The sequence below is a fragment of the Neofelis nebulosa genome, chromosome 13 (genome assembly GCF_028018385.1).
Source record: "Neofelis nebulosa isolate mNeoNeb1 chromosome 13, mNeoNeb1.pri, whole genome shotgun sequence".
Classification (NCBI taxonomy): domain Eukaryota; kingdom Metazoa; phylum Chordata; class Mammalia; order Carnivora; family Felidae; genus Neofelis; species Neofelis nebulosa.
This window is the reverse complement of record NC_080794.1, coordinates 28201753-28220772: the sequence shown is the minus strand read 5'-3', so window position 1 is coordinate 28220772 and position 19020 is coordinate 28201753. Positions and strand designations below refer to the sequence as shown.

Sequence of the window (19020 nt, the reverse complement as noted above, 5' to 3'; positions counted from 1 at the left end):
CTGTTTGCTCATTCTAAATCTTGGATTGAAAATATTAATACAAAACAATGTCAACTAAAAAAGCATTCTCAATTTTTAAAAAAAAAGGAAAGAAAGAAAAAAAAGACACCCATACAGAGGCTGCAAATGTGAGAAGCCTATATTTACACACAACCATCACGTGATGGGTAATTAGCCAGGTAACTATAGGTTTTTCTCTGCTCGAAAAGTATATGTTTCATCATGCTTTGAAATCTGCCTTATTATCAGCACTGCTATGAAAACAATGTTTTATTTCTTATCGAGTGAATAGGCCAGGCATGAAGCATTGTTTTTGTAGGGCCTAATAGAATACTTTCTTTGTGAACCAAGAAGTCGAATGGGTAGTTGGAAGGTGGAGAATATCCTCCATCATGATTAGCAAGTAACCATTTTAAGGTAGGTGAGGATTAAAACAGTGCAATTGCCCAGAATACAAAATATTAGATGCCATGCTAAAACCATCTCCTTAATAACCTGTCACCTAAAAAAAGACAGATTATGAACAAGTCGATAACAAAAAAAAGATAAGGCAGAGCAAGTCCAGTCTGGATTTGTTTATTTCCCCACACATTTTTGTGACTGCTATAATCCTGAAACATGTAAAATATTCCCTTGAGGAAGAGACGAATTAATAAATGCCAGCATTAATACAAAAAATGTCTACACACAACAAATCCCTACAACCCCACCAAAAATCCTCAGGCCAGCAGCTAGCTTCGAGCATGGTCAAAAGCTCTCTTAATAAGTTTCCTACAATAAGTCTACACATGGCTGACTACAAATTAAACCAAAATAGTTAAAAGCGATATACCCTTCCCCAGCATATTGCTTCTCCTCCCAGGTACCAATGAGACAGCCCCTCTTCTAGAGGGTGTCATCCTAGGAAGTGCTGGAAAAGAAGTCAACCACTGTATGCACACAGGGATCCCAATTCGACTCGGAACAGAGAACGCCAGAGATTTCAGAGGTTGATCATAAAAGTGGCATGTTTACTCAACCTAGGAGGTATAGCTTTGAAGTTAGAGTGCCTACACGATAGACCTAAGACTGTTACGGGGAAGATAAGAAAAAGATACTGCATTCTATTGCTAGTTACACAGTAAGGAGCTTAGTAGGTGGTAGAGACACTAAGTGTGATACGAGCTCTGTAAGCAGGGAAAATACTAAGAGCTGAATGGCGTACAAGGGCTTTCGGGGCTTAAACTGAGTCCTAAAGAAGAGAATTTCTATAGGTAGAGAGTCCTGGAAGGGGTATTTCAAGAATGAGTGAAGGCATGAGCCAATCAAAGTGTACTGCAGAGATTGGGGGGCAGGAGGGTAGGTCCATGTTGTTAAAGAGAAAGAAGACGAAGCAGTTAGACAAGTTAGACTGAAGCAGGAGGTTTACATAAAGGAATAGGAGATAAGGGAGAGAGATAGGCTGTCTTAACATTCCAAGTGCACTTTGAGCTGGCAATTCCACCTCTACAAATATATAAGGAGATAGTCATGGGTATGTGCAGAGCAACAAGAATTTCACAGAGTTTTGGGAAAACAGAAGTAACCAAAATGTCCAACCATAGAAACACCTCTATGATAAAACATTATGCAGGCAGGAAGAAACAGTGTGGACCCTTTTAGGACATGAAGGCACTGTCGCAACACATCTGTATGAATTTAAATCAGTGAGGCAAACGTTGGATTTTGTTTTTATGGGGAAAAGGTGTATGCATATGAATGGTCTCTGCATATATGATATCCACTGGCATATAGATATATCAAAGTGCTAACAGCAGTTAGTTCTGGGTGGGAGGGAAGCAGCTTACATTTTTCTGCTTTTTGTTTGCAATGCCTGCATTTTCAATATGGATAGCATGGGTAATAATAAAAACAACAACAGTGAAAGTTATTTAATAAGAAAGAAAAGCACTGGATGCTTGCCGACAACATTGTACTTTATCCAGCAGGCATGAAGTTTTTGGAGAAAGGAGGGCTACAGGCTGAAAGCCAGTATTTTAAAAGGGTCAGAAGTATAAAAATGTTAAAAATTACTGAAAATTTAGAAAGCAAGTGGAGAGGTCCAAAGGAAGAAAGTTCGCGGCAAGGCACGGCTCTGGGATTTCAGGAAAGAAAGAAGGAAGGCTATTTCATCCCAACATACTAACTGGAAACACACAAGGTGAGGCAATCAGGAAACCCTGAAATGGCAGCACTGTTTGTTCAGCCCCTACTGTGCATGAAGCACTTCGTAAAGGCTTTGAAAACCCATCATTATTCCAGTCTGTCCTAAATAAATATATTTATTAAAACGGGGTAAAAGTCCAAACCTCAGCTTTTCTCTGCAGTGACCTGCACAAACTACAGACTTAAACACATAATGCTGGAGGAGAGAAGGGGAGCGCATCTTTGACATTTAGGAAAATTAATGTTTTGCAATAAAACCTCACATTTCAAGTACTCTAAAAGATAAACGAGCTGTTTGGAAGAATCAGCATCAACACTAAAGAGAATTAAGTCTAAATGCCCCAATCAAATATCTGCTCACAAAACCCCCTAGAAAAGTCACATCAATTCACATGTAGGATGTATGTGCTTTGTGCTCCAAGGTGAGGCCATCGTGGTAGCAGCTATAATAACAGCCTGCAGTCAGTAACCATGCAGAGGCTCAATAGATGAGAGGTGGAAAGCAAACAGAAACATTTTGGGGTTACAAGAATAGGAGGAAAGCATTATGTATCTCCAGTTGGAAGGGGAACTGTTGAATCTAACCTCATTTTTAAAGCACATTAGAGGCACAGAGTCAATGTTGCACTCCTGTCACCAAATGCAAAAAGATTTATTGCTTCAAGTTCATCGATTCATCTATGATACCAGAAATTAACGAGTTTGCAAGAAGCTAAGGCTCCCTATAAGACTTTCTCCAGTAGCCCCAGATATGTAACCAGCCTAAAGGTGATACATAAATACACACACACACACACACTCTCTCTCTCTCTCTCTCTCTCTCTCGATATATATATATATATATATATATATATATATATATATATATGGCAAAGGACTCTGTGTCTCTGTGTGTGACCACACCTAAATTTCTTTTATCTTTGGTTATCTATCCTCAGATGGTGACCATCACAGATAGTTCATTGTGAAATTAACATTTCTTATTACTGAAATAATAAATAATGAAATCAATGAAATAATAAAACAAAATTATGGGTTGATTGCTTTCCCCATCATGGTCTTTTTATCACAGACATGACCACAGAGTATCTGATTAAAGATACAAATGCCAGAAGAACAGAAAATGAAAACAAATGAAAAAGCAAAAACAGCTGGAGTCCGGGAGAATGATAATGCATTCAACTAACACATATGATAATTTAGGGAATACTTCTTGGTCTTTATCTTATTTTATTGGAGCAGGTTAAACTAGCTGGACATCAAGCTGGTATTCAACTGTGGACCTTTATTGAGGCAAAACTCAACTGGGGCAAGTTCTACCTTAAATGCTATAGTACACAACTACAGGAACAACAGAAGCTAGAAAAGCACAGCACTGGTTTTGAGCCACAGAGACTCCTGCCATCTTAGTTGACAATGATGTTCATTAGATAATAGTCTACACTTAATACTACTACAAAACCAAACTAAACCAAACCAAAACAAACCAACAACAAAAAAAACCCAGGTGACTAAAATTCAGGAATAGTGGCTAAATAACATATTTTCCCTCCTTGCTCTGAGAAGTAGAAGTCCAGACGATACAGCTGGTATTAGAGTCTCATATGTTAGTCAGTGCAGCCTACCAAGCTTGAAGGATGTGTATCAATCTCTGTTCCACTGGAAGCCGCCTCTCATTTTGGTCTAGGTTTCTCAGCACAGATGAGCTCATAAAACATAAATGGGTAAGCAGGTGTAAAAGGACACCCAAAGTGGATCCTAAGATGAGTAACCAGGATGGTGAGAGATTTTAAAACCACGTCTTGGGGAAAAACTGAAAAAAATTGGGATTGTTCAGCCAAATAAACACTAATATTAGAGCATATATATAATAATAATATAATAATAGGGATTGAGAACTATTTCAAGGAAAGGTGAGAAGAAACATCAACGACACCAATGTCCAGCCTAACGACTCTCTGAAGAGCTAGAAAAAAGCATGAGTTTCTTACCTTGTTCATGCATTGTAGCCAAGAGGTGAATACTGGTAACCTGAATACTAAAAATAGCACTGAAATTTCCAATTTCATGTTTTTCCCCCTACTTTTGCCCCAAGATCTCCAATTTTAAAAGAATAAACTCTTAAATTCTACAAATTTCTATTGACTACCCATCTTCAGCCCATTATCAAGAGAAGATAGGAATCTGGAATTCTAAAAAGCATTCATAATTCTAGAAAACACTAGAAGATGCACAAGTCAACAGAAATTCTAAATGAAAGGGTCTTAACTTGGAATGAGCCTTCATGAATGATGGCAACACGAATATCTAGACAGCAATATCCATGACTAGCTGCTGACTGGCTCACACATGGTTAGATTTTGCAGAATTCCTTTCCAGCAGGAACAGCCAAGATGGCTAAGTGCGGACAAAATACATGACTGTCATTTTTTCAAGACACTTCTTACACACACATTCTACCATTATTGCAGGACAACGTTCAACTATTTGATTACGTGGGCAAGCTGAATTTTAACGTTGAAATGAAATGAAGTAATCTCCCTGATGTCTTCCTAGATCCGTAGAAAATATCCCATCATGAAGTTGTTCTAAAGCTTTGAACATCTTGGATACAGATTCTTGGAAGTATGAACTCACTCCTGTCAAAGGTCCTTTGGGCTGTCACTTTACAGTGGCATGAAGTAACCTTGAGGAAACAGCCATGTTGGCCCTTTGACAGAATACTTCTCTAGTGTTAACTGTGCCATGATGAGTTTCTTTAAAGAATGTGTGGTTCACACAACAATACTGTCAGAAGGCCTTGTGAGAAAATCCTTTAGAAAGTACCTTTACAAATTTCTGATAGGCACCATATGTAATTGATTTCTATTTTGAACTCAAGACTGCTATAAAGGCCAGATCTGTTTCAGTGAAGGGGTCCTTCCGTAGGGATTCCTTATGATATTCATGAATAGAATAATTCAACAATATACCATCTAAGAAACTTCACAAGTTTCTATCTTAGGGAAAATAGTACAGCTAACCCAGCAATGGAAGTTAAAACGTAAACAGCAAATACGTACATAAGACTGTTTAATAAATATACGAAGTTTACATCTAGGAACGAAGGAAGGAGGAAGGAAGGAAAGGACTGTCTTAATAATTAGCATGTCTTCAATCCTAGCAAGTTCCTTAGATGTATCAGGTGAAAATTCCTCATTACGGTAAACCATCAGCACCTTACCATGCTTCATAATGCAGACATTTAAACTGTTTTCTTCAATGCAGAATAAGAATCATGACCCAATCCACCCCCTTGGAAGCAGCTTGACACATCAAACTCAAAAGTGATCTGAAATAACCATTTGAAACACAAGGCTTCCAAGATTTCCAAGCAGTATAGTTAATTTCTAACTAAAAGTACTAGAGAAGTCATTTATACTACTGGGCACTTAATGGCCCAGTTTATTTTGACAAAATTTTCAAAAGGAAAAAAGTTATACAACATAAAAAAATCTATATGTAAAGAAACTTACAAATACATACATATATTTTATATTTAATATACACATAATTTATATGTACATATATACATATGTACATGTATACATAATGTATATACATAGTATATATTTATAATATATATATACTTAATATATATTATATATTCAACATATAATATATATACATTATATATACACACATAATTTATATACATTTATACATATACACATATATTTAACATATAATATGTAATATATTTAATATGTAATATATGTGCATATTATATATACACAATATATACACATTATATATAATATATAAATAAATACATATATAATATATATTATATATAATATATTAAAGCAAAGACCAGAAGGATTTTAATAACCGTCTTCTATTGAGGCAGACAGTAATGAGAATAAATCCTGCCCTAAACACTAGACCACATGATTCAGGAAGTTCAAAAGGAACAAATAAACTAATATCATACTACATAGCTCCCTATCATATAGAACCTCCTTCTCACAGTAACATGGTGAAAATACTAGGACTTCAGTACCACAAATGCTGCCATCGACACTAATTATTCCCCAGTTGATCTTCTCAAAAATCCAGGGAGATAAAGCAAGGTACACACTATTACACTGATTTTACATCCAAGGAACCTGAAGGCACAAACACCTGCTGACTGTTCCAGGAAGTGACAGATCTACAGGACAAGTAGAGCCAAGAGTCTCCTGACCTCCTATCCACTGCTCTTTCAACCACCATGCTGTTTATTCCCCAGAGTACAGTAAAATCCAAGCACCAGAAGGGACAGGGGAAGCCACACTTTCTCAATCTGATGGGCCTTTAGAAACAGAAATTGAACTGAGGGAACCCCCATCATTAAATTCAGCTGTACCCACACCCACATCCTTTGGTCTCTCTTCTCAATTTCAGCTCAGATGCTTCTCTTTTCTTTCTTTTTCTAGAGACACATTTGGAGATGAAACCATTTATAACTGCCCATCCACAGACAGTTTGTGGCAGCATAATTGACAATGAGTCTGCTGCAAAAAAATAAAAATGCTGTTTTAATAACCTTGGCCTAAAATACATTCTGTTGTATGCCTCAAAGGGTTTCAATAAAAAGTCAACCTGTAGAGACATATTTTCTTGGCTTAAACAACAATCCAAAGCATATAAATGTAGTCCAACTATAATGACATATTTATAGGCCAATAAAGCTTACTCTGCAGCTTTCATACTTCACTTAAAGGAACTCTGTAAGAAGCAGTGTTATATAAAATAATTTGATTTTTTTTCAAACTATAGCCCAAGGAATAAAAAATGCAAGTTTGCTATGTTTAACTGATAGTGTTTATATTCCTTAGTTGCTAAAAATTTCGTAAAATGAAATAATTCTTCATTTGACTACTTCCAACTGCCATACCAAATATGGGTATCAAGTCCACTTTATTACAAAAGCTAAGTACTGTAATTCTAAAGACAAAAATAAATAACTAGAAGCTTGTGTAGTGAATGATTTAATCAACCCGATTCTTCTGGAAAAACAGGTTCCTGTGTTCGTTATGCTTATGAATAATACATTCCTTAACCCTTCTATTTTAACACAGTTCTTTCTTCTTTTTTTTCTTTTTCTATAAACTTCAGTATGAAACTGACAGAAGGTAAAACATCTCACTGAGTAAAGTCATAATTTGAATTGGTTTCATACTGAACTTTCTTTCTTTGAAAAGGACAAAGAGGAGGGAAGGGGACGAAGGCGCTGCAACACATCTCAGGAGTGTTTTTGAAGATTGTTGTCTTTCCCACTACCTAGATGTGTCATGTTATCACCAGCCATTTAGAATCTTAAACGAAAACTGCAGAGATTTTGTAAAAAGCAAACATGATATCCGCAAATATTGTCCTTAAAGGGGAAGGGGATAAAAAAAAAAATAAGAGCTGTGGTTTGAATCAGAGCAGTTATTGGAAGCTGCCATTTGGGGCAGAGTTTCTCTTTGTGGAGTATTAATTTGTTGGCAGACACACATTTGTGAGAACATTCTTGTTTTTTTTACTATTCAGAGAGGGACAGGAAGTGACACAAACTGGGATTAAAGGGAGCTTATTCTACCTAAACGTTGAGCAAGAAGAGTTCCTTAATTAGCTTTTAGATGGTAGAATCCCTTCTTTAAGAGTCAACCTAATTAGTATGTTGTTATTGATGTTTTAACATGATGAAATACTTCAGTTAAAAAAATAACGTACTGGAGTTTTATTTTAGCCACAGAAAGGTGAGATCTTTCCATTCTTTGCTTACTTCCACCAGAAAAAAAAAAGGGGGGGGGTCTTAAGTAATCTCAGAGTTCATCTTCTTTCTTTGGTAAGAACAATGAGGAGTTGGAAGTGTTCTACAGAAGGAAAAACCTAATAAGTGTGTGAACTTCCATTAACAATGTGGTATTGGAAGTGGTTTCAGTGTGGCCAAGAGAAAGAGAGATAAGAAAACCACTGTGCAGAAAGAAAAGTACAGACAACAAATATTTTGATGTTGCAGACAGAGAAAGGAAGAGGTTGAAGAGAAAGTTGCTGGGACAGGAATGCGTACAGCAAATGACACCCCCTATCTCCCCAATATAAATCCTAACAATGTAGACTTGTAAACCTTAGATCAGGCAGATAATGGAAACTCATTACATTAAGGAAAGTTTTTGTTTCTCTTTCCACATTATTACAACACAGTGTGCATTCCAATTACAAAAGCTATTTGTCTCAAATTCCCCACAGTTCATACCAACTGAGTAGAATTTCAAGGCCCCAAATTCTATCCTTAAAGGGGTATTTTACATTAAAAAACAAAGAAAGGAAAAGTACATGGTGTTTCTTGTTCACCAGAGGAGAGCCTCCCAATCAAATCTCCTGTTGATTATTTTCCCTTCTTCAGCACTAATTGTAGTGCTGTTCCCAAATGAGACCAAAAAAAAAAAAAAAAAAAAAGAAAGTTAGAATCACCTAGAAAGTCTTTTATCAGTACACATTCCTTGGCCTTGTCTCAATCTCACTGAATGAAGAATTTGGGGAAGCTGGACTTAGCAATCAGTATTATTTTCAAAATTCCCCTGGTGAGTCTAATGAACAGCTAGAGTTAAAAAAACACTAAGTAATTTGAATATTCACCATAAATCAATTTCTTCTGAAATCAGTTATTAAAAAAATAGGTCATGGACATTTTTTAGAATTCACTAAGATCAAACCCTCTAAATCTTTTGTTAGAATTAAGAGATTGAGTTTCTTTTCATATTCATTAATAAACTATCAATTTTAAACAGAAAGCAGTTCCACTATAAATACTCTTGTTTATATGTGCAACAAGAAGCTTAACCATCTACACATCCTTTTGTCCCCTGTGGGTTTCCTGTTTAGTTTTTTATTAGTAACAGTATATTCCATAACTAAAAAAAAAAAAAAATCAAACGAACAAAAGAAACATTTTAATGTTAAGGAAAACATAAGACAATAGCAATGCAACTTAGATCATACATTAGGAAAAGAATACAACAGATGTATTATTATTCAGCATTAGCATAGGTTAGAAGACTGGTCATTTGTGTGTTCATAAAATTGGGACGTGTAACAGAATATATAGGAAGTTTAAGTAAGAAATCAATTTATTGGCTTTAAAATAAAACCACCAGAATAAATAATTTTCTCTAAATGTACACATGACAGGCTGCCATGTCCAAAATATTACCGCCTGACATCTACCAAAAGATGACAGGAAACTGTTGGTCATTGACTCAAACTGCAAGAAAATATTAATATGAGTCCCAAAGCACAGTACAGCTCATCACAAATCAGAATCCCATGAAAGACAGTTACTGTTGTTATGTAGTCTCTTTATGCCAATTAAATAAATCGTCTAGGTTTGTCCTAATAGTTAAATCCTAGGTTAAAAAAAAAAAAACAAAACAGGAAGTTGTCACATTAAGGCATAAAATAGGGCTATGAAAATCAGCATTGTGCCAGAATGAAAGAAAAAGATGCCTTAATATGTTAAAAGTGAAGTTCCTCTTTGCCTAAAGAGGAAATAACGAGTCTAAATCAGAGGTCAACAACTTTGGTCTTGAGCAATGTTAGAAGAGTAAGTCACTGAATGCCAGAGGGACGTACAAACAAGAGGGAAAACAAAACAAAACAAAATAAAACAAAACACAAGAAAAGGGCACAAAAAGGCACTGGAGAAGAAACTGTTCAGAAAAAGCAATAGAATTAATTATGGAGCCCCTCCTATATACCAGTCATCACGGTGCGAAACCCTTCGTATCTTACATCTCAGTGACCCTATAAAGTTCTCATATTTTTCACATAGGGAAACGGAGGCTAGGAGGTTAAACAAATTGCCCAGAAAACACGGCTAATAAGCAGGAGAGTCAGGATTCGAACACTAATTAGAATAACTACTCCAAATCTCAAGTTCTCCTTTAAACTCATAGTGGAATAAGGGAGGGAAGGAAAGAAAAAAATACGTTCATGGTGATCTCCGAATGCTAAAAGCCCAGGGAAACCTATGCCATGAATCGCCAACCAGTGGCTTCCCCGCATTGACACTGCTCTCCTTCTCCACATGAAGTCACTCGCCTCTCTTCCTCACTTCGTTTTCCACCCAACACGAAAACATGAAATTCTAACATGGTATTAATAGATGTCATACTATCTACTTAGAACAAATATTTAAACTCTTCACTAGTTCTATTTCAGGTGTCCTAGTTAAGTCTCACGCCTTGACACCACGTGGAAGCTGCCTGAGGTCACGTGTGCTATCCCCCAGGTTCTAGCACAGGGCTCCACGCCAAGAAGGCCCTGCGATCCGGCAGGTAACACCCACCCCTTACACACCCGGACTACGTGCCCATAAGGTGTTCCGAGGACACTTTGAGGTTAAAGAAATTTTATATGTAAAATTATATATATGGCAGGATTTCCAGAAAAGCCTATGACCAGAAAAAAAAAAAAAAAAAAAAAAGTAGGTTACTGTATCCGCCCACACGTTAGATTTGGAAGTACAAATTCTATTTACCAAGGTCAGCCTTTTCCTTGAGAACGTCTTTGAAGTTGAGCCCACTGTTGAGGGTTGACTGCCTGTACTTGAGCAGGGCTTCTTTCTGTCCATTCCTTCCCAAGGCCTCGGTTTTCACCGACCCAGCCTGGAGGCCACACCTCCACTTGGAGAAATCGGAATGTACCCACTTGACCAGGTCTTCAAGCTTCACGATTACCTTTTCGGAAACAGCAATGACTTCATCCTACAAGAGGTGGTCAGGGGAGAACAAAACTATTATTGGTGGTTGAGAGGCAAATGATAAATTTTCAACAAAGCCCATCTGAAATACCGTTTGAGTAGTTTAGCCCTACACGAGCAAACAATGTGTTTTTTGGTGACAGAGTATCTTTAATAGCTCACTTCATTTCAATGGGTTTTCACTGCTAGCTGTCTAGTTGAAAAATAATTTATAAGATATATTTGTTATATGATTAGAGCAATAATTCTGATAGCTATTTTTAATGCTAGCTGCCAAAGCCCATGCTGCCTATCTGACCACTCAGGTGAAAGCTAATTTTTAGGTGCAGTTAATTGTAAAAGTAAAAAGCGAGAACTAGGTGACTAATGGTTAGCCTGTCTCTATATAAATGGTCTAAGTAAATCTGGGATTCTTGGAACTCTGACTCACCCCCAAATTCCTATGTTTATGGTACATTTTCCCTTGGCTTATACACAAATATTGAATTTAACTTTTGTCCTAAAAATTAAATAAAACTGTGATGTAATCCCAAAAGAAATACTTCATAAATGTTATGTGCTTCCCACTGAAAGAAACTTACACATTCTCATGTTTCTTAAAAACTTTGTAAGTTGAGAAATGAACTGATTTTTTTTCTTTTAATACATATGGGGTAAGAAGAGAGAGGGTGAGTGAGGAGAAAGCCTTTGAATCTAAGAAAAGTAGTTGAAACTTAAGTTTCTCCTATGGATCATAAATTTGAATTTTAAGCATCCCTAATTGCTTCCAGGAAACAACCAACTTTTCTGACTCAGAATTAATCTAGCAAGATATTTAATAGAGATCCATGCATGGAGCAAAGGAAGGCCTCTCCTACCCAAAGATTCCTTGGAAAAAGCTTAAGAAGATCATCTCACTGGGTTTTAAGTTAAATTATTTGAAGCATTTGACATTTCAACTTGAACTGACTTCTTTCATTTCTTTTACTTCACATTTCTGAAGAAAAGCTTAGCTGTGAAAACCCCTAAGCTTACAAAATCTTAGAAATATTTTTGACAAACAACAACAGGAAGATGTCTCTAAGCTATTAAACAAAAGGAATTCACAAGTGATTTTGGCTAATTTTGCTGTTAAACATGACTCTTTCCTCCTTCCCGCCCCCCACCTCCACACACACACACACACACACACACACACACACACACAGAGTACTGCACACGTTACTCCAAAGCAAACAAAAAAGCGTTTATTAAGATAAGCTTCACACAATGAGAAGCCCTGGATTTCATTTTTAAAAATGTTTTAAGGTAGGGTCTAAAATTTCACCTTTCCTCATCCAGTTCCAAGCTGCTTCTGAGAACAAAGTTTGTTAGGCAGCAGCAAAATAAATACTCTATCAAAAATGAAAAGTAAAACTTTCGTAATGGAGTCCTTTCTCTTATCATGATTAAATATGAACTTCCCCTGAATGGGACCCAAAGTGGAAACTGTTTTTATCCTTTGCTCCTGAAAAAAAAAATTCAGTACTTTATAAACAATGGGGCATATTACAAAGTACCATTTCAATAGATGATTTCACTCAGATTCACTACACCATCCTCTTGAAATAAAAGATCTGTAGTTGTCACGCATTTTATAGCTATTACATGGTGATTATTAAATGTCAGAATGAAAATTCAGGCTGGATATTGTTTCAAAGCATATGGGAACAGCTTCTGGACAGGGCACACCAGAAATCAAGTTTAGAATATACTGAAAATAATTAAGTATCATGGTATAGAAGACTCAACATTGGCAAAGATGGAATTTGGCAACAATGTTACCAAATATGGTTCCTTAGAAGAGACAAGTTTGGAGATGAGTGTTATTTTCAAATAGCGCTATGATCAAATGATTATCATGTCAATTACCAGTTGCTTCAGATCTTTTCCAAGAAATGGCATGACTAGCGCTGGCTGGCTTACAACGCCCGCCAAACAAACAGTTTATTAACCAAGAGAAAATACAATCCTTATGATGTCATTGATGAATAAACCCATCTTTCAAGATTCAGTCTATAGATTTTATTCTCCCTCCTTTTCTTTCTCTCAGAAACAGACTTTATGAATATACACACATATATAAAAACAAATGCAGGAATTCACATAAACACACATAAGCCATAAACCCAAGTTTGGATTAATTGTGAAACCACCAGTATGTTTTACTGTGGATTCACAGAGAAACTGGCCCTGCAACATTGTCAAATGCCAGGATTTAGAAGGAAATCTGATAAGCGGAGGAGGGGGAAGCAGCAGACCAGCCCAAAAAACAAAACAGCTAACATATATATAGAAAATGTCTCAGGAAACATTGCTTTGTACACACAATGGCATAAATCACATGTTCGTATTTACTATTCTGAGCAAGCTTTGACTAAAGTTCTTAATACACGCCGTTCTCGGGCAAGCCTCTATGTCTAAGAAAAGAATTTCAATAAGCTCATCTCATGATTACATTAGCTCTTTGCAAACCGAGAATTAGCACTGGATAAATATTGCTGATTTACTCTAATACAACACAAAAGAAACACAAAGAAATACACTTTGTTATTCTATTAATGTACCTTGGCTTTTCAATTAACCCAGTTCCCGATCAATATTTATGTAGGCTGTGTTGAGACGCTATCGGAGCCCATATCCCCTTTCATCATTGTTTTAAATGGCTTGTTTCTGTAATTTGGATTTTGTGTCTACGACTGTATAAAAGTCGTAGACTTTTTGAATCACAGAATCCTCTATGTCAGAGGAAAGGATCTAGTCATGAATTAGCCTGCCTGTGTATTGCCGGCCTCTGCACATGTTCTAAAAATCGGAAAACTTTGCACAAGGTATCCAGACGTCCATCTTTTCATAAAATGAAATGAAATAGTAAAATAAAATGATATCTCTGCCAAAACAAACAAACAAAAACGTTCCCCCAAACAGTTGGAAGTGGTTGCTTTCTTTAGATAAGATTCTAGATCTCGAGTTGACCAGTGACCCCGTCACTCCCTGTTGCCTTACCTGCCTGGCCGCCCGGACAGCCAATCAACATTTAAACTTGCACACCCTGATTTATTCCACCTCCTTCATTTTATGACATATCCTCATACCAACTTCCAATAGAACTTAGACAAAAACCCAGGTTTCCTATCTGCCCACAGAGTATTCATCCTGGACTCAGGAGCCTTCGGCCTGGGTTTAAATCCCAGGTCTGCAATTTATTCACCATGGAACACTGAGAAACTTCTTTAACCTCCCCGTGCTTCAAGATTTTGTATGTATGTAGAAAAAAAGGATAATAATACTATTTACCTCTTATGGTAATTTTGAGGATTAAATGGGCTAACATAAATGAGTGGTACGTCAGTATTAACTCCCATTTTCATTGTCCTGAGTCCTTGCAGAGATGAGTTTAGATGGCTCACAGGTAAACTTTACATATACATATATATATACATATACATATATATATACATATATATATATACACATATATATACATATATATATACATATATATATACACATATATATATACATATATATATATACACACACACATATATATATATGTTACTCATTGCTTATTTATTTTTGTGGTTACTTTTCATTTATGGGAAAGTGGTACTGGTTTTCCATTTACAGGAGATTTAGAATGTTTCCTCTTTAAATAAATTTAGTTAAAAAACAGGTCAATTTGAACAAAACCATTAAGTAAACACAGGACATGTGGGTACAGCCAAAAAAAAAAAAAGTCAAGATGCATGAAAATTACTGAAATTTGGGACAGTGTATTGTGTCAGTGGTTCTCAAACTGTAGTCCAGGAACCCTGGGTAATCCCCCAGACTATTTCAGGTAGTCCATAGAATCAAAACAAAGATCATAAAAATACTAAGACATTACTTGCTTTTTGCAGTCTTATTCTCTTTCAAGTGTATAGTGGGGTTTTCCAGAGACTATATGACATACGGTAAGGCAAGAGAGTAAATACAGAAGCAGATATGAGAATCCAGCTGTCTCCATCAAGCTAGACAGTAAAGAGCTTATAAAAATGTAAAACAATGCCACTGTTTTTTTTTGTTTTTGAAAATATGGTTAATTTCCATAAAAATGTGGCAAATATATATAATGGGTTTATATTGCTGTTCTTATTTTTTAAATTAGCTTACAGTAAAATTTCCTGTTTTGATGTATAGTTCTATGACTTTTACCACATGGCAACCACTGATCTATTCTCGCTATCTTTTTTCTCTTTTCCAAATGTCATATAAATTGAATCATACCATCTGAAATCTTTTGAGATTACTTCTTTCACTCAGGATAATTCCTCTGAGATCCATCCATGTTGCTGTATGTATCAATAGCTTGTTCCTTTTCACTGCTGAGTAGTATCTCATGATATGGATGTGTCCCAAAATTATTCATCCATTCGCCCATTGAGGGACACTGGGTTGTTTTCAACTTTGTGAATTACAAATAGAGCTGCTATAACCAGATGGTTTTGTGTGTGTGTGTGTGTGTGTGTGTGTGTGAACATGCATTTTCAATTCTCTAGAATAAATACTTGGGAGAGGAACTGCTGGGTAAGTGTATATCTAATTTGGTACAAACCATTTTCCAGAGTGGCTTTACCATTTTGCATTCCCATCAGCAATGGATGAGATTTCCAGTTGCTTCTCATCCTTGCCAGCCCTTGATACTGGGTTTGTTAATTAACTTATTATTGCTATCATAATATAAGTGCAGTGGTTTCTCATCATGTTTTAAATTTTCATTTCCCTAATGACTAATGATGTTGAACATCTTTTCAGGTGTTAATTTTTCATCCGTATATCCTTTTTGGTGAAGTGTGGGTTGAGGTCTTCAGGCTCATTTCTCAAATTGGGCTGTTTATTTTCTGGCCATTGAGTTTTGAGAATTCTTGTATCTACTGAATACAGGTCTTTTGTCTGATATGTGTTTTGAAAATATTTTCTCCCATTCTGTAGCTGTCTTTCCATTCTTAGTGTATTCAACAAAAGTTTTAAATTTTGGCTAAGTCCAATCGATCAGCTGTTTTATTTGAATCGTGGCTTTGCTGTTGCACCTATGAACTCTTTGCCTAATCCTGGGTCACAAAGAGCTTCTATGTTTTCTCCCCAAAGTTGTATAGAAGTATGATTCATTTTGACTTAATCTTGAATAAAGTTTGAGATTCAGCTTAACATTCAGGGTTGTTGTTTTTTGGGTTTTTTTTTTTACATATGGGTGTCATTTTATTTTTAGTTTTCAATAAGTTACCAAGAATTTTTAAGTTATTTCTAGTTTTGACTTACAATGCAGTAAATATCAATAGATATAACCCACATAAACAAAAGCTCTTCGGCGTCCTCAGTAATTTGAGTGCAAAAGGTCTTGAGTCCAAAAACTTTGGGAACCATTGTGTTGTATCGTGAAACCAAGACCTTTTCTTATTCTTTGGTTTCTTTGACCTCTTAGTGGCATTTGATAATGAACAACCCTACCTTTGATGAAACTCATCCTTTTATTAAGAACTGTGAAGAGTCTAAGATTTTACTCTACTTTCAATCTTACAAATTGTCCTGCCACAGTTCCATAGATGCTGGCAGAGGACACAAGACTCCTGGTCGGAGACAAAGAATGGTTTATTGCTTACAGCAATAGCTGCAGTGAAAGGATCATGTTTGTGTTGCTTCTTCAATACCTAATTCCCAAAATGAGATGCCAAGAGAGCTAGATGATACCTGCACAGGCAGTGGGGTGCATTATAGGAGTAGGACCCTGAGCGGAGGGAACCCAAATCTTTAATACTGGGCAGTGATTATGCCTGCCCTCTGTTCTGGAGAAAGACACTAGCTCTGTCTTCCAAGGCTGTTCATTACATGAGCATCCTTGAAAGGACAGTCCAGAACAGTCAGTGGCTCTGCTCACGAGATGTACAAAAACTCAGTGGATCCAGGAAGAACACCTACCCAGCACCTACCACCTATACATTTCTTTGCTTTGTTCAATTTTTCTTCTTCCTTTTTCCATCTCCCTACTGGGAAAATGTAGGAAACATATATCCTTAGATGCAGTCTGGGTCTAGATCTTTCTCTGCATATTCTCCATGGGAATTCCAATATTTACCTTTAAGCCTATGACTACTTTCCAGTTTGGTTCCAAAAATTCATCTAGATTCCAGCCCCATGTTGTCAATTTAGATGTCTCAGAATGAGCTCAAGCTCAGTGGAACTCCACAGCCCATTTGACTTATTGTAAGAAAAGATCTTAGCTGACTCAAGGGAAATTTAACATCCCCCAACTGTGGCTAGCTTTCCCCCAATATCTATTCCTCCTTCATTCTTTTGTAATGAACTGCTAAATTGCTGGGCACAGAATAAACACATCATTTTCCTGCTTCCCTTATAGCCAGGTGCAGCCATATGACCAAGTTCTGACCAAAAAAAAAAAAAAAAAAAATGAGTATTAGTGGTGTGTGCAACTTCCAAGTCATGCCCTTAAAGGGAAACGGATATGCCTTTGGACCATACACATGAGGACAAATCTCTCAGGGGAAAAAGACAGAAAGGAGTTGCCCAGAGTTGGGTCTCTGGACCACCTCATGGAGCACAACCACCACACTAGCCCTGAACCATTTACCTGTAGGCTGTGACATGAGAGAGATTTGAACTCCCAACTTATCTAAGCCACTTATCTAATTCTACGTCTCTCTCACACACAGAGAAACCTCTATCTTTATGAATATATCATTCCTCAGAAGAGAGAAAATGAATGCAACCTTCCCTATAACACCATGAAGTAACCAATAACCAATCACTGCATAGGAGAACAATATTCAGCTATGTTAATAAAGCTTAAAGGATTATGAACACATAAGTGTAATATAGAGGGGTTGGCAGGGGGAGGATGGAATGAGAACAAGAAAGCACAGCATATTCAACTCAATCTTCCCCAAACATCTTAGATTTTTTAAATATTCATTGTAGCAATTGAAATGCGATAAACGGGAATGCAAGCATACCAACAGGTGATGTTAGCTAAATAAATCGTGAAACCAAAATAATAGTCCAACTGGTTCCCCAAGAGTGGGATATTTTCAACTAGATAGAAGCTAAAAATGAAGAAAAACTGTTAAATGTTAACATTTAGAAAGACCAGTGCAAGCACATCAACTTGTGCCCTAACCATTGTGCTAGGCCTGTGTGCCCATGGTGTGCAAGGGGCAGAAGGTGCCACCACTGGGCCTGGCTGGGTTGGCCACTCTCATGCTTTCAAGCCCCGCTCAGATAACTGTCATTCTAGGCACCTACTCGTCTGGTCGATCACTCTCCCAGTTAGGCATTAATGTGCTCCATGAACAGGACACCTACAGGGTGAGTAAAAAGGTTTCACTCTACAGGCACGTGGTTGCCAGTCAGAGGTCCGAGAAAGTCAGGCAGGACAGAATGGTACTGTGGGTCGACAAGATGAAGTTTTCACTGGCCAGCCATGAAATGAGAAAAATGAAGACCATGCAGCCAGTGTTTCATGAAGCTCAATTTGCTAGATTTCAAGGACTATCTCTGTACCAGTTAGGGTCCCAGTGGGAAATAGATAGAATACTTGTGTAATGATGATCCAAGGAAGATTTTAGGAAGGGACTAATGACAAAGGTGTTGGTGGGATGTAAAGGAACCTTGAGAGAGATCGTACAGGAACTTGGGCTTAGGGCAGGTCAATTATCATCACGTCTCGGCCAAAGGGTCAAAGTGGGAGTGAATGATTACCAAAATCAGAGCAGATCCTTCTCCTGGTGGCAGTGACTCTTGTTAGAAGGACACCTACAGCCTGGAGGAAGCTCACAGGATAAGAACAGGGAGTAAATACATGTCTCCCCGCCACGCCTGTCCCTGTCCTGGCAGGGAACCTCTAAGGCCGAACCCCACTGGAAGCCACAGGGCCCAGGAACCCTATTACTGGAGTCACACCAGGAAAAGACACAGGGCAGACAGCAGAGAAAAGGAAGCAGTGGTGATCTAGAGGGGCCCCTGTACACTCTTTCCACTTAATACTGTATCCC

General features: G+C 37.1%; 1 protein-coding gene across 1 annotated transcript in view; it reads right to left on the bottom strand.

Annotated features, from left to right (window-relative positions):
- Positions 1 to 19020, bottom strand: part of ARID5B (AT-rich interaction domain 5B) — a 179928-nt gene that overhangs the window by 137474 nt on the left and 23434 nt on the right. Inside the window, exon 3 of the mRNA XM_058696443.1 lies at positions 10733 to 10958. Coding sequence (XP_058552426.1) covers positions 10733 to 10958 — 226 coding nt within the window. The remainder of the gene's footprint in view (positions 1 to 10732; positions 10959 to 19020) is intronic.